The 26,233-nt window shown below is 39.2% G+C and overlaps 1 protein-coding gene across 2 annotated transcripts in view; it reads right to left on the reverse strand.

Annotated features, from left to right (window-relative positions):
• The window catches only part of TENT2 (terminal nucleotidyltransferase 2), an 85,935-nt gene that overhangs the window by 56,466 nt on the left and 3,236 nt on the right, over positions 1-26,233 (reverse strand). For both annotated transcript variants that reach the window (XM_053587685.1, XM_053587676.1), the window contains exons 3-5: positions 20,489-20,662; positions 20,170-20,259; positions 15,746-15,983 (exon numbers count right to left, since the gene is read on the reverse strand). In XM_053587685.1, the coding sequence (XP_053443660.1) occupies positions 15,746-15,983; positions 20,170-20,259; positions 20,489-20,625 (465 nt within the window). In that variant the 5' untranslated portion in view covers positions 20,626-20,662. The remainder of the gene's footprint in view (positions 1-15,745; positions 15,984-20,169; positions 20,260-20,488; positions 20,663-26,233) is intronic.

Consider the following 26,233-nt stretch of genomic DNA (forward strand, 5'->3'; position numbering starts at 1 on the left):
AAAAAAGAAGTAAAATGTTGGAGAATTTACCCTACCTAACTTCCAGACTTACTATAAAGCTATAGAAATCAAAACAGTATGACATTGGCCAAAGGAAAAAAATCAAAAGAACAGAACATTGAAATATTTATAAATATAATGACTAGAATTTGCTTAAAACTAACAAGAGGAGGTATAAATGAAATAGGATTGGGTAATGTAGGAAGATCACTTGAGGCCTTTAAGAACAAAAGGCTAAGATTTCAAGACCAGTCTGGGCAACAATGAAACCCCATCTCTATACAAAAATTAAAAAAAAAAAAAAAGATTGCTCATACAGGTTAAAATTGAGTGATATGAAGATTTAAGATATTTTATTCTCTCTACTTTCATGTATAGTTTGATATTTTCCATACCAAACCTAAATAAAAAGGGGTCTGAGTTTGTAATAAATTTGAAAAAGGTCTTCAAGTAAAAGTAGCTAATCTAAAATGGTAAATGATACTTAAAGCACTAAATTTTATTCATCTAGAGTAGGGGTTGGCAAACTATAACCTATATATTCCAAGTATGGCTTCTGCCTTATTTTGTAAAAGCAGAAAGCTAAATAATTTTTACACATTTTACTCACTGTTAAAAAAATATCCTATGTCGCCCATATACCTAAAATATTTACTATATGACCCTTTTGCCAATCCCTGACATAGAGAATCAGTTAAGCAGATCAATATAATCTTCGAAGTCATAATAGGTATTCAAAATTCATTGAATAATAAATAAATTTCTTTATAGCAATGTTTCAATAAAACTTTATTATGTTTATAGTTCTTTCATTTGAATAACAATGTTTAATGTAGAAACGTGTGAAAAAACTTTCACGGTTATATGGAAAATATGAAATTTCATTCTTATTCCTTATTTTTTTGTTTTGTTTTATTGAGACAGAGTCTCACTCTGTTGTCCAGACTACAGGGCCATGTCATCAGCCTAGCTCATGACAAACTCAGACTCCTGAGCTGAAGAAATGCTCCTATCGGGCAGCGCCTGTGGCTCAGTGAGTAGGGTGCCAGCTCCATATACCAAGCGTGGTGGGTTCAAACCCAGCCCCGGCCAAACTGCAACATAAAATAGCCGGGCATTGTGGCAGGCGCCTGTAGTTCCAGCTACTTGGGAGGCTAAGGCAAGAGAATCACCTAAACCCAGAAGCTGGAGGTTGCTGTGAGCTGTGTGATGCCATAGCACTCTACTGAGGGCAATAAAGTGAGACTCTGTCTCAAAAAAAAAGAAATGCTCCTGTCTCAGCCTCTCAAGTAGCTAGGACTACAGGAGCCCTGGGATCTCCCTCCTGCTCAGGCTGGTCTCAAACTCCTGAGCTCAAGAGATCCTCCAGTCTCAGCCTCCCAAAGTACTAGGATCACAGGCATGACAGCCACCACGCCTGGACCATTCCTCTACCTTTTTTACATGTATGGAAAACATTTTTTTCTTTCCCAAAGAAAACTATAATGGAGATCTAGTAAGTTTTTACACGAAAGAATTTTTCTCACTATCTAGCCATGTACTTAGGGATTCATATTATCAAATCAGGTTACTTTACTCTATAATAGATACAGGAAAGTCCAAATGAGACAAAAACTCCAAAGAAATGCAATACATGCTGAAATAAGATTTCTGGTGCTTAATTTAGAGAAATACTTCAGGAGATATCTCTATGTTCTTGTTAATTCTAAAATGAGGGGGCAGAGGAATTAAAAAATGAAATATTTCTGGCTAAAATCATATGATTTACATCACATACGTAATACCAAGTTGACTAGGCATAATGGCACTTCAAGAATTTAAGTTTTGGCCAGGCATGATGGCTTGCACATGTAATCCCAACACTTTGGGAGGCCGAGATGGGCGGATCGCCTGAGCTCACAAGGTGGAGACTAGCCTGAGCTAAAGCAAGACCCCATCTCTAAAAATAGCCAGCTACTCGGGAGGTTGAGGCAAGAAAATCGCCTGAGTCTAAGAGTTAGAGGTTGCTGTGGACTATGACACCAGGATACTCTACCTGTGGCGACAAAATGAGACTGTCTCAACAAAAAAAAATAGAATTTAAGTTTTATTTCATTTAATTCTAGGGTAAATTTTTCCTTTTTAGTTTTAAAAAATATTCCAACACCCAACATAAAAAAAAAAAACAATATTGAGGGGAAAAAAAATTCCAACAATGTATCCATAAAATAGATTTTTCTTAAAGTTGTTTAGGCTGCCTGTAAAGGCCTGTCATTTAAAAATTAACTCTAGAAGCAATCTATTTCTCACTATAAGCAAAAGTTAAAGCTCCTCAAAATTGTACAAAGTTTTACCTACAGATAGTTTAAAATACAGGGTGTCCGCAAAATTCACGTGCAACTTATGTTTATTGCATATGAACCTTACAAACACCCAGTATTTACTTCTTCCAAATTTAAACGTCCACGTTTCCATTTAAAAAAAATTATTATTTTTTTTTGGAGACAGAGTTTCACTTTTTCACCCTCAGGAGAATGCCATGGCATCATAGCTCACTGAAACCTCCAACTCTTGGGCTCAAGTGATTCTCTTGCTTCAGCCTCCCAAGTAGCTGGGACTATAGGCGCCAGGCGTCTGCCACAACATCCAACTATTTTTTTAGAGATGGGGGTCTCACTCTGGCTCAGACTGGTCTCAAATCCGTGACCTCAGGCAATCCACCCCCCTGGGCCCCCCAGAGTGCTAGCATTACAGGTGTGAGCCACTGCGCCCAGCCTAAAAATATATATGCTTTAACTTGTCTTCAAAGTTAAGCTAAAATTAAACCACTGACAAAATTATCACTGTCTGAGGTCAACATAAAGCCATAAGGACAAGTAAAGCGTAAGTTTACATTCAGAAAGTTTTTAAATAGATCATCAATATATAAAGCTTTCACATGGCATTTCACATGGTATTCTCAGCAGTTTCACCATCTGTCCCTGTTAGCTGGGGCCTCACATAAAAGAAAATGAGAAAAACAAAAAGCTGGGAATACAAAGACCTGTCTAAAAAATGGCAACAGTTTTTGCCCAAATGGAAGTGCTATCTACAAACAATAAACATGAATCGGCAATGAGCTTTCAAAATAAGAGAAATAAAATTATATATGGTTCAGAAAACAGGTCATTAGTTCATAAACACTACAATATAAACTAGTAATTTCACACTCTCTTGTTGCCTTAATCTTAGTTGTACATGTAACTATAGAAAGTCTTGATACTCCAATAGATTACAGCTTATCATCAAAAACTCATACATCATGATCAAGTAGGTTTCATCCCAGGGATGCAAGGCTGGTTTAACATATGCAAGTCCATAAACGTTATCCACCATATTAACACAGGCAAAAATAAAGATCATATGATCCTGTCAATAGAAGCAGAAAAAGCATTCGATAAAATCCAGCATCCTTTTCTAATTAGAACACTGAAGAGTATAGGCATAGGTGGCACATTTCTAAAACTGATTGAAGCTATCTATGACAAACCCACAGCCAATATTTTACTAAATGGAACAAAACTAAAAGCTTTTCCTCTTAGAATTGGAACGAGACAAGGTTGTCCCCTGTCACCTTTACTATTCAACACAGTGCTGGAAATTCTAGCCAATACAATTAGGCAAGACAAGGAAATAAAGGGAATCCAAATGGGAGCAGAGGAGGTCAAACTCTCCCTCTTTGCTGACAACATGATCTTATACTTAGAGAACCCCAAAGACTCAACCACAAGACTCCTAGAAGTCATCAAAAAATACAGTTATGTTTCAGGATATAAAATCAATGTCCACAAGTCAGTAGCCTTTGTATACACCAATAACCATGAAGATGAGAAGCTAATTAAGGACACAACCCCCTTCACCATAGTTTCAAAGAAAATGAAGGAATATACCTAACGAAGGAGGTGAAGGACCTCTATAAAGAAAACTAGGAAATCCTCAGAAAGGAAAGAGCAGAGGATATTAACAAATGGAAGAACACACCATGCTCATGGATGGGAAGAATCAACATTGTTAAAATGTCCATACTTCCAGGGCAGCGCCTGTGGCTCAATGAGTAGGGCGCCGGCCCCAAATGCCGAGGGTGGCGGGTTCAAACCCAGCCCGGGCCAAACTGCAACAAAATAATAGCCGGGCGTTGTGGCGGGCGCCTGTAGTCCCAGCTGCTCGGGAGGCTGAGGCAAGAGAATCGCCTAAGCCCAAGAGTTAAAGGTTGCTGTGAGCCGTGTGACGCCACGGCACTCTACCTGAGGGCAGTACAGTGAGACTCTGTCTCTACAAAAAAAAAAAAAAAAGTCTACACTTCCCAAAGCAATCTACCTATTCCATGCCATTCCTATCAAAATACCAACATCGTACTTTCAAGATTTGGAAAAAATGATTCTGTGTTTTGTATGGAACCAGAAAAAACCCCATATAGCTAAAGCAGTTCTTAATAATAAAAATAAAGCTGGGGGCATCAGCATACCAGATTTTAGTCTGTACTACAAAGCCATAGTGCTCAAGACAGCATGGTACTGGCACAAAAATGGAGACAGAGACACTTGGAATCGAATAGAAAACCAGGAAATGTAACAAACATCTTACAATCACCTAATCTTCGATAAACCAAACAAGAACATACCTTGTGGGAAAGACTTCCTATTCAATAAATGGTGTTGGGAGAACTGGATATCTACATGTAAAAAACTGAAACTGGACCCACACCTTTCCCCACTCACAAAAATTGATTCAAGATGGATAAAGGACTTAAATTTAAGGCATGAAACAATAAAAATCCTCAAAGAAAGCATAGGAAAAACATTGGAAGATATTGGCCTGGGGAGAGACTTCATGAAGAAGACTGCCATGGCAATTGCAACAACAACAAAAATAAACAAATGGGACTTCATTAAACTGAAAAGCTTCTGTACAGCTAACGAGACAACAACCAAAGCAAAGAGACAACCTACACAGTGGGAAAGGATATTTGCATATTTTCAATCAGACAAAAGCTTGATAACTAGGATCTATAGAGAACGCAAATTAATCCATATGAAAAAAGCCAACAATCCCATATATCAATGGGCAAGAGACATGAATAGAACCTTCTCTAAAGATGACAGACGAATGGCTAACAAACACATGAAAAATGTTCATCATCTCTATATATTAGAGAAATGCAAATCAAAACAACCCTGAGATATCATCTAACCCCAGTGAGAATGGCCCACATCACAAAATCTCAAAACTGCAGATGCTGGCGTGGATGTGGAGAGAAGGGAACACTTTTACACTGCTGGTGGGACTGCAAACTAGTACAACCTTTCTGGAAGGAAGTATGGAGAAACCTCAAAGCACTCAAGCTAGACCTCCCATTTGATCCTGCAATCCCATTACTGGGCATCTACCCAGAAGGAAAAAAATCCTCTTATCATAAGGACACTTGTACTAGACTGTTTATTGCAGCTCAATTTACAATCGCCAAAATGTGGAAACAGCCTAAATGCCCACCAACCCAGGAATGGATTAACAAGCTGTGGTATACGTATACCATGGAATACTATTCAGCCATTAAAAAAAATGGAGACTTTACATCCTTCATATTAACCTGGATGGAAGTGGAAGACATTATTCTTAGTAAAGCATCACAAGAATGGAGAAGCATGAATCCTATGTACTCAATTTTGATATGAGGACAATTAACGACAATTAAGGATATGGGGGGGAGCACAGAGAGGGAAGGAGGGAGGGGGTCAAGGCCTTGGTGTGTGCCACACCTTCTGGGGGCAAAACATGATTGCAAGAGGGACTTTACCTAACAAATGCAATCAGTGTAACCTGGCTTATTGTACCCTCAATGAATCCCCAACAATAAAAATAAATAAAAATAAAAAAAGAAATATATAAATCTCATCTGAGGGGTCCAGAGGTCACGGAAAGACTCTTATATGATGAGCAGGAATTAGCCAGGTCAGGTGAGAGTAATGGTACAAAGGGGATACTCAATGGCAGTAGCATAAAAAATACTAAAAATGGAAAATAATTTGTTGCATAAGAAAAAATCACAAGCAACTTCATTTTAGAATGGTATACAAATCTGAGGCTGAGAATTCTGGGAGATGATGATGGAATGAGAAGAAACTTATAGCCTATGTTAAAAAGCTTAAATACTATGGTAAATACTGAAGGCTATACTTTGCAAAATATTTAAATGAACTTTTAATTGTGAAATAATTGGAGATTAATATGCAGTTGTAACGAATAATTCAGAGAAATTCCCAGTTTCCCAGTTTCCTCCAATGGCAACCTCTTATAAAACCATGATATAATATTAAAACCAGGATATTGGCTTTGATAAAATTCATTGATCTTACTAATCATAAAAAAAAAAGAAAGTCTTGATACTAATTTTCTGGAATTTAAATTCATTCCTGAAATTAAATTCCCTCTGCCTTCAAAGAGAATCAGAAAAAATGTCATGCCTAACACCCACTCCTTGTTAGTGTTAGATTATTATGTTTTTATGTAAGGACACAACAGGAAGTTGTCTTAATTTATAAAGTGGCAGGTTAAGAAGGCAGTTTGGATTATTGATTTTTTTTTTCCCCTAAATTTGACTGCTTTAGGCACATGCTATTGCCTGAACTCCACAAATACAAGCTAGAATTCAGAAATGTAACTCAGATTTCCAATTTAAAGGGTTTTGTTTGTTAATATAGCAATCTGAAAAACAGACAAAAGATTTTAAAATTGAGAAAAAAGTTAAACTGAGAGGGTACTAACTTTCAAAATTCAATCTTTAGGTTTCTAAAACACAGAGTATGAATCCTCCAAGTAGTTAAGAAAACTACTAACAAAATCTTTCCCTGGAACTGGCAGATCCAGTAGATTGATTTATTATTATTTATCATCAGCTGACATTTCACCGGGAATATAGTACAATAACTTTCCTATATCATGCTTGCTCAACTTCAATCTGCTCTACACAATGCAGTCAAAATACATAATCTTTTTAAGTCATCTCTCCCCTCTTAAAAATCAAACAAACACACCTGAATAGGTTACTGCTATTCTTAGGCTGAAGACTAAAATGGTGCACAAGTCCCTAATATCTACCCCTCTCCACTTCTCCTACCACACCTTCAACCACTCTCCTTCCAACTCACCAAAATCTAGCCATCTGACCTCCTTTCAGTTCTTTCGCTGTATTCTTCATTCTCTTTTCTGCATTAGGACCTCCAAACGTGCAATTTTCTCTCTCTAAAACCTTTCTCTTCACCCTCACCACTCTTTTAACTTATACTCCTCCTTCAGAGCTCAGCTCAAACACTGTCTAATCTACTCCAGGAGTTTCAATTGTCACTTTCACTGCAAGCATCTTCAGGATCCATTATTTCTGGGCCCTGACCTTACTTCTGAACTCCAAACATAACTGTCAGTTCAGTTACAGGACATTTTTCTACATTAACAATTAGCTGATACTTGATTGGTAAACAGGGGAATGGTATCCCCAGCTACTCGGGAGGCTGAGGCAAGAGAATTGCCTAAGCCCAGGAGCTGGACGTTGCTGTGAGCTGTGACACTACAGCACTCTACCGGGGGTGATAAAGTGAGACTGTCTCTAAAAAAAAAATGTTAAACAGGGGAATGGTATCACTACAACATGGAAGGTAGATCTGTACATGATTTGTACGTGGAGCTAAAACTGTAAAATTATAACCTTCACAAAAAAAAAAAAAAAAAGGCAGGCCGGGCACAGTGGCTAAGGCCTATAATCCTAGCACACTGGGAAGCTGAGGCAGGTGGATTGCCTGAGCTCATGAGTTTGGACGAGCCAGAGCCAGAGCCAAAACCAGGTATTGTGGCAGGCACCTGTGGCCAACTACATGGGACGCTGAGGCAAAAGAATACTTGAGCCCAGGAGGTTGCTGTGAGCTATGACGCTGTGGCACTCTACCGAGGGTGACAAAGTAAGACTCTGTCTCAAAAAAAAAGAAAAAGAAAAAAGTACTCAGCATGGAGTTTTTATAAATCTAAGATAAGCGTTTGCATCCAGGATTCTTGCTCAAGAAACCACACCCCAAGAAACCACACCCCAGCCTCATGCAGCTCGGTGCTGGTGCATTTCCTTTTGTCTCTACCTTAGCAGCAGCCTCACTGACTCAGAGCTCCGTTTTTAACTGGCTCGTCTCAGTGCCCACCACAAGCCAGAATCTCAAATATATTTTGTATATTTTTAATATCTCCCTACAGCAGCATCAGCCATGCTAAGCTGCCTGCCTGGCCAAATTATTTCCCAAATTATTATTCTTGACAGTATTTTGGTTACAAAGTTATTCAGGTTTGAGTAGTTTGCTCCAGCCCTATTTCCCTAAGTCCTATGTGCTTAGTGTGCAATTTATAGAACATGAGGTTTCACAAATGTTTTACAGCAGATTTTCTCATAGTACCCAATATGCCTTGCCTATTTCCTCAATCAGCATATAAACCCAAAATCTAGGTTCCTTATTTCTGTTTATAGCCCAGAATCAAATCACTGGAGTTACTCATGTATCTTTCTTCCTCTTCCCTATATTCAATTATTCCAAACATTCTATCAGTTTTCCTGATGCATTATCTCACATCTTTTTCAACACCATCTGCCATACCCGAAAGCTTCACTACCTTTCATCTGGATGAATTAACAGCCTTCAGGGTGATATCCATCTTCCAGGCCCACCTCATTACAAATCAAACTCCACTATACTGCAAGAACTATCTTTCTAAAAATACAAATCTGGCTCGGTGCCTGTAGCTCAACGGCTAGGGCGCCAGCCACATACAGTGGAGCTGGCAGGGTTGAATCCAGCCCAGGCCTGCCAAACAACAATGATAACACCAACCAAAAAAACGGCTGGGCGCTGTGGCAGGAACCCTGTAGTCCCAGCTACTAGGGAGGCTTAGGCAAGAGAATCACTTACGCCCTAGAGTTGGAGGTTGCTGTGAGCTATGATGCCATGGCCACTCTACTGAGGGTGACAGAGTGAGACCCTGTCTCAAAAAAAATAAAAATAAAAATAAATCAAAATACAAATCTGATTGTGCTATTTCTCTACTCAAAAACCTTCACCAACATTCCACTGTGCATTTCAAGGCTCTACCAAAGGTCCTCAAACTTTTTAAACAGGGGGCCAGTTCACTGTCCTTCAGATGATTGGAGGGCCGGACTAGTTTTTAAAAAAACAACTATGAACAAATTCCTATGCACACTGCATATATCTTATTTTGAAGTAATAAACAAAACGGGAACAAATACAATCACACTACCTCATGTGGCCCGCGGGAATGTAGTTTGAGGACCCCACCACTGTCCCACTTGTATCTCATACTGAACCCTCCATTCACTTCACACTCTACATAAACTATATAAACTGTTCAGCACATTGCTGGTAGGCAGACACTCAATAAATACTAGTTATTATTGTCAAGATTACTTGGTACTATAGTCAGTTCTAAGAATGTCATCTCCCTATCCTTGATCTTAAACATCTTTGTATTCTTAAATATAAGAGTCAAATCTTGGTTTTGTCATTTACTAGCTATGACTTGAGCAAGTTATTTACGTTCTGATCCTCAATAAAATTAGAATAATTTCCATAACATATGCAGAATGCCCAAAAGAGACATCTAAATATGGTAGTTTTCTTTAAAAGCGTTTACTTAAAGGAATAAACACAGGGCGGTGTCCATAGCTCAGTGAGTAGGGTGCCAGCCACATACACTGAGGCTGGTGGGTTCGAACCTGGCCCAGGGCCAGCTAAACAACGACAATTACAAAAAAAAAAAAAATAGCCTGACATTGTGGTGGGCGCCTGTAACCCCAGCTACGGGGGAGGCTGAGGCAAGAGAATCACTTAAGCCCAAGAGTTTGAGGTTCTGTGAGCTGTGACAAAACGGCACTCTACCCAGGGCGACACAGTGAAACTGTCTAAAAAAAAAATGGAATGAACATAGAAGTAACTGCTTGCCTTCTTTCTCCCACAATTAGACAGGTACAGAATAGCATCCAAAGAAACTGGCTCCACTACAAACTCTACCTCTCTGAGATAAATGCCTAGTTCCAAAAATACTAAGATTTAGGAGAAACGTTCTCTATATGACTAATGAAAAACAGTTACTGATGGGGCGATGCCTATAACTCAGTGGGTTGGGCACCGGCCCCATATACTGAGGGTGGCGGGTTTAAACCCAGCCCTGCAACAAAAATATAGCCAGGTGTTGTGGCGGTCACCTGTAGTCCCAGCCACCCAGGAGGCTGAGGCAAGAGAATCCCCTAAGCCCAGGAGCTGGAAGTTGCTGTGAGTTGTAACGCCACAGCACTCTACTGAGGGCAATAAAGTGAGACTGTCTCTACAAAAAAAAAAAAAAAAATTACTGACAGACAACTAACTGTACCAGATGATTTATACCCATTAATGTGAATTATATGCTATTAATTTACTAATATTGAACATTTGCCTAGTCCTTATGCAGAAATAGTAGTTATTTAGATAGTTCTAATAGTTAACTATTATAAAGATATAAATACATGCCAAAATATAGAGAACTTTCAATATCATAGTAAACTCTATAAAAAGTAGGCCCACCAGCATTCATGTATTAAAAACCCAAAAATATACTAAAAAGTTCTTTATATATACATTCAAAGAATTGGCCTGATTTGATTTATACCAAAGGATTTCACATTAAAGCATCACAAGAGTTTCTTTAAAATGAGAAAGCAAAGAAAAAAGGAAAACAGGGAAAAGGAAGGGAAAAAAAAATGATATCAAAACATCCCAAGTTGGTCTTTTCTCACTTTATTTGCTTTTTTCCTCTCTCCACCAGTTTTGCCTGATTGTTTTTATTTCATTGTAAAAAGGGGAAAAAAGGAATTATGAAGCGAAAAAATAACAGTCTTTCTTTCCAATAAATCGTGCAGGGACAACTAGATCAGTGACAAAGAATGGAAGTTGGATACCCCTACTTTACATCATATACAAAAATTTTAACTCAAGAGCTAGGCGCAGGGGCTCATGCCTGTAATACCAGCACTTGGGAGGCTGAGGCAGGTGGATTACCTAAGCTCATAGGTTCAAGACCAGCCTGAGCCAGAGTGATACCGCATCTCTAAAAATAGCTGAGCATTGGGGGTGGGGGGTGGGGCACTTGTAGTCTCAGCTACTTGGGAGGCTGAGGCAAGAGAATCACTTAAGTCCAGGATTTTGAGGTTGCTGTGAGCTATGATGCCACAGCACTCCACCAAGGGTGACAAAGTAAGATTCTGTCTAAAAAAAACCTCCTAAAACAAAACACAGCCATTAATCTTTGTGACATGAATTGAACAATGGCTTCTTATATATGCCACCAAAAGTCCAAGCAACCAAAGAAAAACAGATAAAATAGACTTCATCAAAACAAAAGTTTCTGGGCTTCAAAGGAAAACAACAAAAAAGTAAAAAGATAAGCCACAGGATGGGAGAATACATTTACAAATCACATATCTAATAAGGATCCAGCATTAAGAACATATAAACAACTCTTACAAGTCAACAATAGAAAGATGAATAACAGAATTAAAAAATGGGCAAAGGATTTGAACAGACATTCCTCCAAAGATATAACAGACATTCCTCCAAATGTCTAACAAGCATCTTTTTTGCTCAACATGGGTTAGTCAGTAGGGAAATGCAAATCCAAATCCCAATGTGATGCCATTTCACACCCTCCAGAATGGCTACAATCAAAAAGATAAGATAATAACAAGGTTCACAAGTGTTAACAAGGATGTGGAAAAACCACAGTACAGATACACTATTGATGGGAATGTAAAACGGTGCAGTCACTTTATTATGTATTTATTTTAAGACAGAGTCTCACTTTGTCGCCCTTGGTAGAATGCTGTGGTGTCACAGCTCACAGCAACCTCAAATTCTGGGGCTGAAGCAATTCTCTTGCCTCAGCCTCCCAAGTAGCTGGGACTATAAGCACCCACCACAACACCTGGTTATTTTTTGTTGTAGTCGTTATTGTTGCTTGGCAGCCCCGGGCTGGGTTCAAATCTGCCAGCCCTGGTGTATGTGGCCAGTGCCCTACCCACTAAGCTACAGGCGCCAAGCCTGGTATACCATGGAATATTATGCAGCAGTAAAAAAAAAAAAAAAAAAATGGAGACTTTACCTCCTTTATGTTTACATGGATGGAGCTGGAAAATATTCTTCTTAGTAAAGTTATCTCAGGAATGGAAAAAAAAGTATCCAATGTACTCAGTACTACTGTGAAACCAATTTATAATAACTCCACTTGCATATTAAAAATGAAACACAACTTTAGGCTATAATGAAGGAGGAAAGGGGAGGGTGAGGGATGGGGAGGGGGTGGGAGGGATAGTAGGGAATAGTAGGGGGACCACACCTATGGAGCACATTGCAAGTACAAGTGTAGAACACTTGTATCATGTGTAGAACACAAATGTCCTAATGCTATAATTGGGTAAATGAGATGAAAGCTAAGCACTCCAATTTGTACGAATAATCAACTCACTGAAATGGGCATAAATGTATTTATGATCTATGTACAAAAGACTTAATAAAAAATAAAAGAAAACATTTTGGCAATTCCTCAAAAAGTTAAACAATGAGATAGTTACTAGATATTCACAGCTGTTAGCAGGATCTAAACTATTAAGTACCTTACTCATGTCATACATAATGGAATAAAAGACAGTAGAGAATCCAAAGGGAGAAGGTGAAAGGGGGATGAGGGTTGAAAAATTACCTACTAAGTACAATGTAAGGTGAAAAGAACCCTAAAAGCCTGACTTCATCACTACATGTGCAATATATCCACCTAACAAAACTGAACTTGTACCCACTACACATATTAGAAGTTAAAAATAATAAAATAAGCTTGGCACCTGTAGCTCAGCAGCTAGGGCGTCAGCCACATACACTGGAGTTGGCAGGTTCAAACCCAGCCCAGGCCAACTAAACATCAATGACAACTACAACAAAAAAATGGCTAGGCGTTGTGGCGGGCGCCTATAGTCCCAGCTACTTGGGAGGCTGAGGCAAGAGAATTGCTTAAGCCCAAGAATTTGAGGTTGCTGTGAGCTATGACACCACAGCACTCTACCCAGGGTGACACAGTGAGACTCTGTCTCTAAAAAAGAAGAAGAAAAATAATAATAATAAAATAAAACATAGAATTACCCTATGACCTAGCAATTTTACTCCCAGGTATACATCCAAAGGAAAGGAAAAGGTGCCCTGCAAATATTTGTATCAGATATTCCTAACACCATTATTCCTGATAGCAAGGAAGTCTATCAACTGACGAATGCATTAACAAAATGTGGTATATTCACACAATGTAGTATTATTCAGCTTGAAGAAAGAAATGAAGTACTGATATATGCTACATCATGGACAAACCTTGAAAATATGAAAAGTGAAAGAAGCAAGATATAAAAGGCCACTATTACATTTATACGAAACCCCCATTTTAAGAAAATGCCTAGAACCTAGCAGTCTGAGAGGCCGAGGCAGGCGGATTACTTGAGCTCAAGGGTTCAAGACCAACCTGAGCCAGAGCAAGACCCTGTCTCTACTAAAAACACAAAAACCTGAGGACCGCTTGAGCCCACGAGCTGGAGATTGCTGTGAGCTATGACACTATGGCACGCTACCTAGGTCAACAGCTTGAGAGCCTATCTCAAAAAAAAAAAAAAAAAGAAGAAGAAGAGGAAAATCCCTAGAGACAGAAAATAGATTAGGTGCTGCCAGGGGCAGAAAGCAGGGTACAGAGAAGTTACTGCTATTAGGTTCAAGGTTTCTTTGGGTGGATGATGAAAACATTTTGTAATCAGATAGTGGTAACGGTTGCACGACCTTGTGAATACACGAAAAACCACTGGACTATATACTTTAAAATGGTGAATTTTATGGCACATTTATAAGTCAAAGAACAAAAGAATCTATCAACGCAACTAAGAAATGAACCAGGTATTGATTTTCTGGCCCAACATTTTCTGTACACTTACTATTTTCCAGAATTATACTGTTTGCTAGGAATTCAAAGATGAATAAAACAAAGACACTAGACTCTTTTCAGACTCCTATCCTCAACCTACAACTATATTTCTCAAAAATAAAGCAGCTTTGAAAACACAAAAATAGCAAATGTAAGACAGAGAAAATCTGAGGGAACATAGATAACCTTTCACTTATCTGGAAAGTTTTTTTTATTATTTATGTTTCAATAAACATGAAGAAGAGAGACAGGCTTTAAATATTAGATGTTAACTCACTCCCCCAATGCTACAATACCATTTTCCCAAAAATTATTAAATAGTTTCATTTTGTTCATTTGAATATTTTTTACGATTTTTTTTTTTTTTTTTGTAGAGACAGAGTCTCACTTTATCACCCTTGGTAGAGTGCTGTGGCGTCACAGCTCACAGCAACCTCCAGCTCTTGGGCTTAGGCGATTCTCTTGCCTCAGCCTTCGGAGTGGCTGGGACTACACGCACCCACTGCAATGCCCTGCTATTTTTTGTTGTTGTGGTTTGGCCGGGGCTGGGTTTGAACCCAACACCCTCGGTATATGGGGCGGGCGCCCTACCCACTGAGCCACAGGCACTGCCCACAAATGATATTTTTGATAAATCTTTCTTGATCTTATCATTTTAAATGTACTACATCTTCAAGATCCCTGGATTCTCTACTTTCAACATTCAAAAACCTCATGATAAAAACATTCCAAAAGAAAATGTTTAACACTGTATTTCACAAACACATGATAACTTATTTTTTGTAATATGAACAAGAAACACTCAGGAGTGGTGGCTCATGCCTCTAATCCTAACACTCAGGGAGGCTGAGGCTGGTGGATGGCTTGAGCTCCAAAGTTCAAAACCAGCCTGAGCAAGAGCAAGACCCCATCTCTGTTAAAAATAGAAAAATTAGCCAGGTGTTGTAGTGGGTACCTGTAACCTCCAACTCTTGGGCTTAAGCGATTCTCTTGCCTCAGGGTCCCAAGTAGCTGGGACTACAGGCACCCACCACAACACCCGCCTATTTTTTGGTTGTAGCTGTCATTGTTGTTTGGCAGGCTTGGGCTAGATTCGAACCTACAAGCTCCAGTGTACGTGGCTGGCGCCCTAGCCACTGAGCTACAGGTGCAGATCCAAAAAGACTTAAACTAAAAAATCAAATGCTTTGAGCTGTAATCCCAAATATTTATGAATTAAAAAATTTGATTTCCTAATAGCTGTACTTCTACAAAAGAACAGCTACCAAAAATCAAAATAATATTTTGATAGAAAACTGGGTTGAATAACACTTCAAACAGTGTAAAAAAGGCATGTTCTACTTAATCTAGGACTTTTTTTTTTTGTGGAGACACAGGGTGTCACTCCGTTATCCAGGCTGGAACACAGTGGTGCAGTGGAGCTCCCTGCAAGCTCAAACTCATGGAACCTCCAGCCTCAGCTTCCTAAATAGCTGGGACTGTAAACATGTGCCACTACACTTGGCTAATTTTTAAATTTTTGTAGAGACAAAGTCTCACTTTGTTGCCCAGCCTGGTATCAAATTCGTGGCCTCAAGCAATCCTCCTGCCTCAGCCTCTTAAAGTGCCAGATCACAGGCATAAACCATGGCACCTGGCGACTTCTAATTCTTTTAATATGTTATTTATATTAAGGTCCCAAAGCAAAACTAATTACTACCTTATCTTTGGCCTCAGGCAGTGTGAGTTCTCTAGGTTCTAAAAATGCTATTTCTCGAAAAGGTGGAGCACATCTGACGACATCTGGTACATAGTGCGTGTGAAACAATGGCGGCATTGAGTATCTTCGTTCACCTGATAAAGGCACTATCTGGTTAACTACAGTTGGTTCTTGGTGGGGTGAATGGAAACGTTGACGTTTACCGTCAAGAGGAAGATTTTTTTCATCGCTTAATCTCCTGAAAACAAGCAATATACCTTAGTGATTAAAGATAAAACTCTTGATAACAAATAAAAAACAATTAAAATTACATAAGTATCATAACAGATAATGAAATATTATGATTTTTTCTGTACAACCACATTATTAGATCTATAGGGATCATAAAAATCATTCTCAGCACAAGAAATGCCCCTCAACACCTAGAAAAAATGAGTAGTTAACAATGCATCCAGAAAAAACAAATTGTATGTATGTATACATCAGGGTTAGTTTCCTGCATTTGCATTACCCCAGTGTTTCATCTCAGCAATGCAAACCTTGTAGGAAAATTTCTACTTATAGAATTACCAAGAATAAAAGATCCAAACAGTAACACAAGGAAGATAAGAACAAGTGAGCAGAGTGCGATATATAAAAAGGGCTCTCTGAATATACCTATGTTCTGGTTCATCAGTAGGAAAGAAGATACTCTTGTTTTTGTTTGTTTGTTGTTTTTGAGGGGAGGTCTTGCTCTATCACCTACGCTGGAATGTAATGACAAAATCATACTTCACTGTAGCCTCCAACTCTTTTGGGCTCAAGTGATACTCTTGACTCAGCCTCCCAAGTAGCTGGGACTATAGGCACATGCTAACAAGTCTGGCTTTTTTTTTTTTTTTTTTTTTTTTTTTAAAGTAGAGGCAAGGGTCTTCTGGCCTTACTCAACCCTCCCATCTCAGCCTCCCGAAGTGCTGGGATTATAGGCATGAGCCACAACACCTAGCCAGAGACATTTACCTTTTAAAAAGCTATAAAGACACTGCAATATTGAGGAAATTTGAAAACAGATTACATTTCAGAGAAATTATATTAACCACAAACTTCTTTGGCAAAATAAACGTACGGTAAAGCCTCCACAGTTGACCACCTCCCTACATTGGTCACCTCCTTGATTTAATTTTCATGGACCAGACATGCACCACATGTACGTATCAATACAGTAGGCCTAATGCCTCATGTCGCCACCTCCATATGTTGACCAGTTTATGAAAGTGCCTTGGGTGACCAAGTTACAGAGGTTCTAGTGTATTTTGGTTACATAGGAAATTATCCTTATTTTCTTTTTTGAGACAGAGCCTCAAGCTGTCGCCTTGGGTAGGGTACTGTGGCATCACAGCTCACAGTAACCTCCAACTCCTGGGCTCAAGCAATTCTCCTGACTCTGCCTCCCAAGTAGCTGGGACTACAGGCGCCTGCCACAACGCCCGGCTATTGTTTGTTTGCAGCCCTCATTGTTGTTTGGCAGGCCTGGGCTGGATTCAAACCCGCCAACTCAGGTGTATATGGCTGGCTCCTTAGCCACTTGAGACACAGGCACCAAGCCAACTATCCTTATTTTTAAAAGGAATAAACTCATATGTTTTAGGTAAAGTAAAATGACGTCAACAATTTCAACAATTTTCTTCTGTTCGGTTCAGGGAAAAAAAGTATGAGGATAAGAAAAAGCAGCAGAGGGCGGTGCCTGTGGCTCAGTGAGTAGGGCGCCAGCCCCATGTACCAAGAGTGGCAGGTTCAAACCCGGCCCGGGCCAAACTGCAACAAAAAAATAGCCAGGCGTTGTGTCGGGCGCCTGTGGTCTTAGCTACTTGGGAGGCTAAGGCAAGAAAATCGCCTAAGCCCAAGAGCTGGAGGTTGCTGTGAGCTGTGTGACGCCATGGCACTACCGAGGGTGACTAAGTGAGACTCTGTCTCTAAAAAAAAAAAAGAAAGAAAGAAAGAAAAAGAAGCAAAGAGAATCAAACGTAGCTGACCTTTAATTGATGAATCTCAGCAAAAGGCAAACAGTTGTTCATTGTATTATTCTTTAATTTTTCTGGAGGTTTCAAAATTTTCAAAATATATATAGTCAAGGAAAAAATAATTAAAAACTAAATATTTGTTTGGGGAAAAAAGACTTACATCATTGATACATTAAATTGTTCATTTATGCCCTAGAAAATGGCTTCATTCCTTTTAAGCCCTAAATTTCCATGGGTCATTGCAACCTGAAGGTTTTCATTATCATAAATATTCCTTTGAGATTATGCTAATTCCTCTTTCCTCTCTCCTTAACAGATCCACAAAGGAACCGAAACTCCTACTCATGAGTAAAGGTGCACAGTGCTAAATGCTTATGTTTAATATTCTTAAATATAAAAATAATTTAGAGATATACATGTTGAATACCTTGTGAGAATATCAATTTTAATTGTTACAGTTCTTACAACAATGCCCAATACACGGTGATTAATAATTATTAGCTAGTGTTATTTTTGTCTTTATTTTAAAGCACCTTGTTCACTGATATCTTATTTCAACAGAAAATTCGTGGAATTTCTATATAGGCTTTTTGGGTTTTTTGCAGTTTTTAGCCAGGGCTGGGTTTGAACCCACCACCTCTGGCATATGGGGCTGGAGCCCTACTCCATTGAGCCACAGGCGCCACCCTCTTTTTGTTTTTGTTTTTTTTTAAGACGGAGTCACACTTTGTCACAGCTCTCAGCAACCTCCAGCTCTTGGGCTTAGCGATTCTCTTGCCTCAGCTTCCCAAGTAGCTGGGACTACAGGCACCCACCACAACGCCCGGCTATTTTTTGTTGTTGTTGATATTGTTGCATTTTTGCCAGGGATGGGTTCGAACCCACCACTCTCAGAATATGGGCCCAGTGCCCTACTCACTGATCCACAAGTGCCAGCCTCTATATTGGTTTTTAAGTAAACACAGTACCTTCCAAACATTGCCCAATGTTATTTTAACAACTACCTCTCAAGTGCTATTATAATTATTTTGTAATAAATGATTTTCTTTTAATTAAATAGGTTAATATTAATTGGCTCCTGACTTGACTATAGAAAGCTTCATGTTACACAGAAATTTTCATTATAATAATATTTATCAGTAGCACCCGTAGCTCAGTGGGTAGGGCACTGGCCACCTATACCAAGGCTGATGGGTTCGAACCCAGCCCGGGCCAGGTAAACAACAATGATAACTGCACCAAAAAAAAATTGTGGCAGGCGCCTGTAGTCCCAACTACTTGGGAGGCTGAGGCAAGAGAATCACTTAAGTGATTGGAGGTTGCTGTGAGCTGTGACGCCACGAAGGTGACATAATGAGACTCTGTCTCAAATAATGATAATATTAATATTTATCATGGAACTCTACCTTCAGATAAATCAAAAGAAAATTATATAGTAAATTTACTTGAAAGGAAATGTTATGACGTGAACTGAAATCCCCAGAAATTCAAATGTTAAAAGTCCTAAGCCCCAGTACCTTAGAATGTGACTGTATTTGAAGGAAGTGCCTTTTAAAAGGTAATTAGGTTAAAATGAGACATTTAGGATGAGCCCTAATCCAATACGACAGGTATCCTTAGGTATCCTTAGAAGAAGAGATTTGGACACAGAAAACAGAGGCTCACGCCTAGATTCTTAGCATTCTGGGAAGCAGAGGCAGGTGGACTGCCTGAGCTCATGGGTTCGAGACCAGCCGGAGCAAGAATGAGACCCTGTCTCTAAAAATAGCCAAGTGTTGTGGTGGGTGCCTATAGTCCAGCTTGGAGCTTCTTGGAGCAAGAAGATCACTTGAGCCTAAGAGTTTGAGGTTGCTGTGAGCTATGATGCGACAGCACTCTATCAAAGGTGACAAAGTAAGACTCAGTCTCGGAAAAAAGAAAAAGAAAAGAAAACCGATAGAAGAACAACCATGTGAGGACAGAGAGAAGACAGCCATTTACAAGCCAACAAGAGAGCCTCCAAAGACTTCCACCCTATTGACACCTTATCTTGGAATTCTAGCCCCCAAAATTGTGAGAAAATAAATTTCTGTTCCTTAAACCTAGTCTTTGGTACTTTGTTACAGCAATCTTAGCAAATGAATACAGAAGGCCCTCTGATTTAGTTAAAAATCTCATTAAAAAGTAGTTTTCTCAAGAAATACAGCTTAATTCCATCTGAAACTTATAATAATGTCAAGAACAAATCAATAAAACATAATTTTTAAAACACAAAAATTTCAAAACTGTGACTGATTTGATCCCATAGGTACCAGAAAACAAAATTTAGGACATAGTGTCTATACAATTTTAATACGAGATACTGTATACAATTCTCAGAAATGCAAGATTTTCTTTTAAAATAATTGAAAAGAAAAGAAAAAATAATAATTGAAAAGTACTTACTTCCTTCCTCGAAATAATGGAGAAGTTGAGGTCTGTATTGGACTGACATTTCCATATGTCAGCTGCTGTAATGACACAGCTCTAGACAAACTATCAAAAATAAAGAAAGAACAGTGGTAATATACACTATTAATATATACAATAGTCCTTAAAAATAAACACTAATTTCTGAAAAACTTAGTATTTCACCAGTCAAAAGAACACAAGAAGTGAGGACATTTTCTCTACCTTCAAATGCTTCATACAGGTAAGGTTTATGTTAAATAGATAACTAAATTTACCAATGATATGGGCCAAAATATTGTATCACTATACTTACTCTGCATTCTGAAAGTTGAACTGTGCATCTATAAGCTGCTGGTGTGAATAAAGAGCTGGTGACAAGGTGAAGAAGTTATTATGTTGTTGATGGTTTGGAGAGAAGGGTGGGCGACCCAATATTGAGTTTGGGAACATGCTCGTGTTCACTGAAAGTGAACATGTATTCTTCTACCTAGGATAATTTTAAAAGATAATACTCAATTATTATAGCTTAAAGATTCTTAACTCTTCCATAACTCTTGTACACAATTTAAAACAATTACAAATTGTTACAAATTTCATTTGTAAAGTTATTTTTTAAAATTCAAAGAGCTCGCCTAAATTCCACTGTAGATAACAACAAAAACTTAATTTAACAGCGAATTCTAAATCTACATTAACCACATTATTCAAATGGCCAGATTTATGCATATTCCTTTTTTTTTTCTTGTAGACAGAGGTTTACTCTGTTGGCCCAGGCTAGAGTGTCTTGGCATTAGCATAACTCACAGAAATCTCAAACTCCTGTATTCAAGTGATCCTCTTGCTTCAGTCACTCAAGTAGCTGAACTATAGGCCCATGCCACAACTTCCAGCTAATTTTTTCTATTTTTAGCAGAGACTGTGTCTCACTCTTGCTCAAGCTGGTCTTTAACTCCTCAGCTCGGCCTCCCAGAGTGCTAGAATTACTGACATGAGCCACTGCACCTGGCTCACATTCCTAATTCTTTGATGAATTTACCCTAATACCACATAAACAAATCTTCAAGAAATCAAGTTACTACCACATACTCTGATAGAAACCATTCAAGAGAGATTTAATGAAATCCCACATTTCATTCTTACATTTATTCTCAATCCAATTTATACAGGAGTGTATAAAGGGCCAGAAGTGTCCAACCTGCAGGCTGCACATAGATTATCTGAGGACTATTTTCTTTATCTGTGGTGTCACATATCACAAAAATCAGGCAGACCTTTTTCTTTTTTTGGCTTATCAGCTGTCATTAGTGTTTCTGTATTTAATTTGTGGCCCAATACAACTTTTCTGCTTCTAATGTGTGACAGAGAAGAAAAAAGGTTGGATACCCCTGGATCATAAGCCATCACATGACAACCTGATTGCTAGGATTTGGATCTCTCAAATCTAATTAAACAAGAGAAGGAATCTTTTGCCTAACAATTTATAAAATTCTGAGATTCTCCTTAAAGCCTACATAACTTACATAAAAGATTTCTAATAAAAGAGGGCTCTGTTCCACAACAAATGTGAAAAAAACTATATAAAAAGCAATCAGAATATCTATCTAGGCAGGAGACTAGATATTTATTCTTTGTGATGACTGATACAGAGAGGCTACAGTCTTACAAAGAGTAAGGAATGACAAAAAACTGAAAACAAGTATTATGTAAAGTCCACAAAGTAAAAATAGACCTGCAGTTTTTGTGCAGTTTTTCTTCCATCCTGTGGAACGAAGCCCTCTTTTATTACAAATCTTGTATATAGATTACGTAGACTTTGAGGAGACTATTCGAATTTTATAAATTGCTAGGCAATGCAAATTCCTTTCTTAAAACAAGCAATTAGAAAATTCTTATATGGAAAATATGAGAGATAAAACTATATAATACGGTAACAAGAATATCTATACCTAAAAGAATGAGAGTTACTACATACAGTGTTATAGTAACAAGAGAATCCTTAACTAGCAACAGTTGGGAGCCCACAGAGACAAAGTCAAGCTAGCTACCTGATCAACCCACAATGAAGCCTACTGGTTGTCAGGCCCCTTCCAAGCTTTCAATCAGACTTATAGTACTTCTCACTTGAAATAGATAGCCATCTGGGGGTGATGGCTCACGCCTATTGGGAGTCTGAGGGGGGAGGACAGCTGGAAGCTAAGAGTTCAAGACCAGCCTGGGCAAAATATAGAGACCTCATCTCTACAAAAATTCTCTGGGCATGGTAGTGTGTACCTCCAGTGCTAGCTACTTGGGAGGCTGAGACAGGTGAATCACCTAAGCCCAAGAGTTCCAAGCTACAATGAGCTATGATCACGCCACTGTATTCCACCCTGAGCAACAGAGCATGACTGGATCTCCAAAAAATGAATTAATTTAATTAAAATGACATCCATGGATCACCAAAAGGAAAAAAAAAAAAATCTAGGAATAAACAGAAACAAGGCCTAGAAGTAAAAGAATACCTATGCACAAAAAATTTCTGAGTAATGAAAAGACACTGCATATATAAGACAAAAATATGCCATTTAAAAAGAAAAGGCTCTTGGAAAATCTAAAATTGAACATAGAACTAACCAGGAGAAAGGTAACACTGAATAAAATTATAATAGAAAGAACAGAAAGGAAAAGTTAGTAGAGGCAAGAAAGAGAGCCACAAGACAATCAAACTATATGATCCAACATCCAACATTATAATAGAAAGTTCAGAAAGAACAAGAAAATACAGAGGACATTACTAAATACATAAAATAAGAAAATGTCCAGAACTAAAAGATACAAATCCCCAGACAGAAAGGATCTAATCAGTTACTAGCACAGTAAAAAAAGATACATATCTAGGCCTATGATGGCAAAATTTCAGAATATCAGGAAAAAGTTTCCAAGATATTCCAGAGAGGGGAAATGTTATAAAGGGCTAGAAATCAACATAGCATTGGACTTCTTTTTTTTTTTTGGCCGGGGCTGGGTTTGAACCCGCCACCTCCGGCATATGGGACCGGCGCCCTACTCCTTGAGCCACAGGCGCCGCCCAGCATTGGACTTCTTAATAGCACAAGACATGGACCAATGCCTTCAAAGCTCTGAGGAAAATGCACTCAAGCTATAATTCTATACCTAGCTATACTATCAATGCCAGGTGGAATAAAACCATTTTTAGACATGTAGGATATTTTAAAACAAAAGTAAACCTGGGGGGGCAGCACCTGTGCCTCAGTGAGTAGGTCACCGACCCCATATACCGAGGATGGCAGGTCAAACCCAGGCCCAGCCAAACTGCAACAAAAAATAGCCAGGCGTTGTGGGGGGTACCTAATAGTCCCAGCTACTTGAGAGGCTGAGGCAAGAGAATCACCTAAGCCCAAAAGTTGGAGGTTGATGTGAGCTGTGACACCATAGACTCTACCGAGGGCAATAAAGTAAGACTCTGTCTCTAAAAAAAAAGAAGTAAACCTAGGCTGGGTGCGTGGCTCATGCCTGTAATCCTAGCACTCTGGAAGGCAAAGGGAGGTAGATTTCTTGAGCTCAGGAGTTAGAGACCAGCCTGAGCAAGAGGGAGGCCCTGTTTCTAAAAAAAGAAAAGAAAAGAGGAGGGGAGAGGGAGGGCAGAGGAGAGGAAGGGATGGGGGGAGGGGAGGGAAGAGAAGAAAAGAGGAGATCTAGAAAAAGGGAGATCTAGCAAGGTGCAGTGGCTCGTGCCCATAATCCTAGAACTTATGGAGACTGAGGTAGATGGACCACTTAAGGCCAGCAGTTGGAAGTCAGCCTGAGCAACACAGCAAGACCCTATCTCTATAAAAAATAGAAAAATCATAGCCAGGCGTTGTGGCGGGCACCTGTAGTCCCAGCTGCTCAGGAGGCTGAGGCAAAAGAATCGCGTAAGCCCAAGAGTTAGAGCTTGCTGTGAGCCGTGTGACACCAGGGCACTCTACCCGAGGGCGGTACAGTGAGACTCTGTCTCTACAAAAAAAAAAAAAAAAAATTGAAAAATCAGCCAGGCCTGGTGGCACATACCAGTAGTTCCTGCTACTGGGAGGCTGAGGCAAGAGGATCACTTGAGCCCAGGACTTGGAGACTGCAGCTGCCACTGCATTCTAGACTAGGCAATGGGGGCGGGGGGGGGGGGGGTGGGGTGGGAGAAGTAGGAGGAAAGGAGAGAGAAAAGAAGAGAGAGAAGAAGTGAGAGGAGGAAGAAGGGAGGAAGGTAGGAAAAGATCCACTGAAAGGCAGTAACAAAGTAAATTCTCCACGACAATGATGAGGAGAAGCTAACAGCTCAAATTAGAATAGTAGGATGGAGGGCTTCAAGATAGCCAAGGGAAAAGAATTAACTAGTAGATTACCTGATGTCTCTGACCATAGAGAGAAATTCTGCTAAAAGAGCAGAAATCATTATAGATACACAGAAAAGCAGTTAATTAAAAATAAATTACTAAACCACTTGGAAAAAACTCAAAAGGTAACATAACAAAGGAAATACAATCATAGTTAGCTACCTAGTTTTACAATAACATAAACATTGAATATACTGACTTCACAAAAATGTCATATTTATTATATAGAATTTATTATTTATTATACAGTAGACCACCTCCTCAAATTGACCTAATTTTCATAGACCAGACATGCACCACATCAGTACAGGAGGCCCAGTTCCTTATGCTGACCGCCTCTGTATGTTGACCAGTTTTTTATTTTTATTTTTTTGAGACAGAAGTCTCACTTGGTCACCTCGGTAGAGTGCTGTAGCATCATAGCTCACAAAAACCTCAAACTCTTGGGCTTAAGTGATCCGCTTGCCTCAGCCTCCAAGTAGCTGGGACTACAGGTGCCTGCCACAACACTCAGCTGTTTTTTTAGAGGCGGGGAGACGGAGTCTTGCCCTGGCTCAGGCTGGTCTCAAACTCATGAGCTCTGGCAATCCACCCACCTCAGCCTCCCAAGTGCTAGGATTACAGGCATGAGTCACCGTACCCAGCCTGCTGACCAGTTTGTTACAGTCCCTTGAGTGGTCAACTTACAGAGGTTCTACTGTATTTACTTATATAGTACATGTATTATGTTATATATTTATGTTTATATATAATTTTTGACTATACATATACAGGAGGGTATAAAAGTGCTTAATCCTCAATTTCAGTAAGCATACATCAAAGGAACGAGCTAAAGAAGCTTTATAAACAAGCAAAAGTTAACACCTAGGCAGCTAAAAGAATTAAAGTGGTTACCTTTGCAGATTAAGACTAGAATTGGAAAAACTAAAACTAAGAGAGACAAAAGAAGAGAAAAAGATCTGGAAAGAAACTAATAAATCACTAACAAACTTTACTGGTTTTTTCTTTACTTTTTTTTTTGAGACAGAATCTCACTATGTCACACTTGGTAGAGTGCTGTAGCATCACAGCTCACAGCAACCTCAAACTCTTGGGTTTAAGCGATTCTCTTGCTTCAGCCTCCCAAGTAGCTGGGACTATAGGTGTCCGCCACAATGCCTGGCTATTTTTTTTTTGGTTGCAACTGTCATTGTTGTTTAGCAGGCCGGAGCCAGGCTCAAACCTGCCATGTGCAGTGTTTGTGGCCGGGGCCCTACTCACTGAGCCATGGGCAGAGCCATTACTGTTTTTTTTAATCATGTAAGATTAAAATTTATGGCCGGGCACAGTGGCTCACGCCTGTAATCCCAGCACTCTGGGAGGCCTGGGAGGGGGGGGATGCATTGCCCTGAGTTCACAGGTTCGAGACCAACCTGAGCAAGAGCAAGACTGCAACTAAAAAAATAGCCAGGTATTGGGGCGGGTGCCTGTAATCCCAACTACTGGGGAGGCTGAGGCAAGAGGATCACTTTAGCCCAAGAGTTTGAGGTTGCTCTGAACTATGGCGCCACGGCCCTCTACCCAGGGTGACAGCTTGAGACTCTCCATCTCTAAAACAAAAATTAATAATAAATAAATAAATATAAGTACCTTCAATAATCTTGAATTGCCAGATTCCAGACTAGAAGGAACTCTCATTCTAACTTTGC

The sequence above is a fragment of the Nycticebus coucang genome, chromosome 1, assembly GCF_027406575.1.
Source record: "Nycticebus coucang isolate mNycCou1 chromosome 1, mNycCou1.pri, whole genome shotgun sequence".
NCBI lineage: Eukaryota > Metazoa > Chordata > Mammalia > Primates > Lorisidae > Nycticebus > Nycticebus coucang.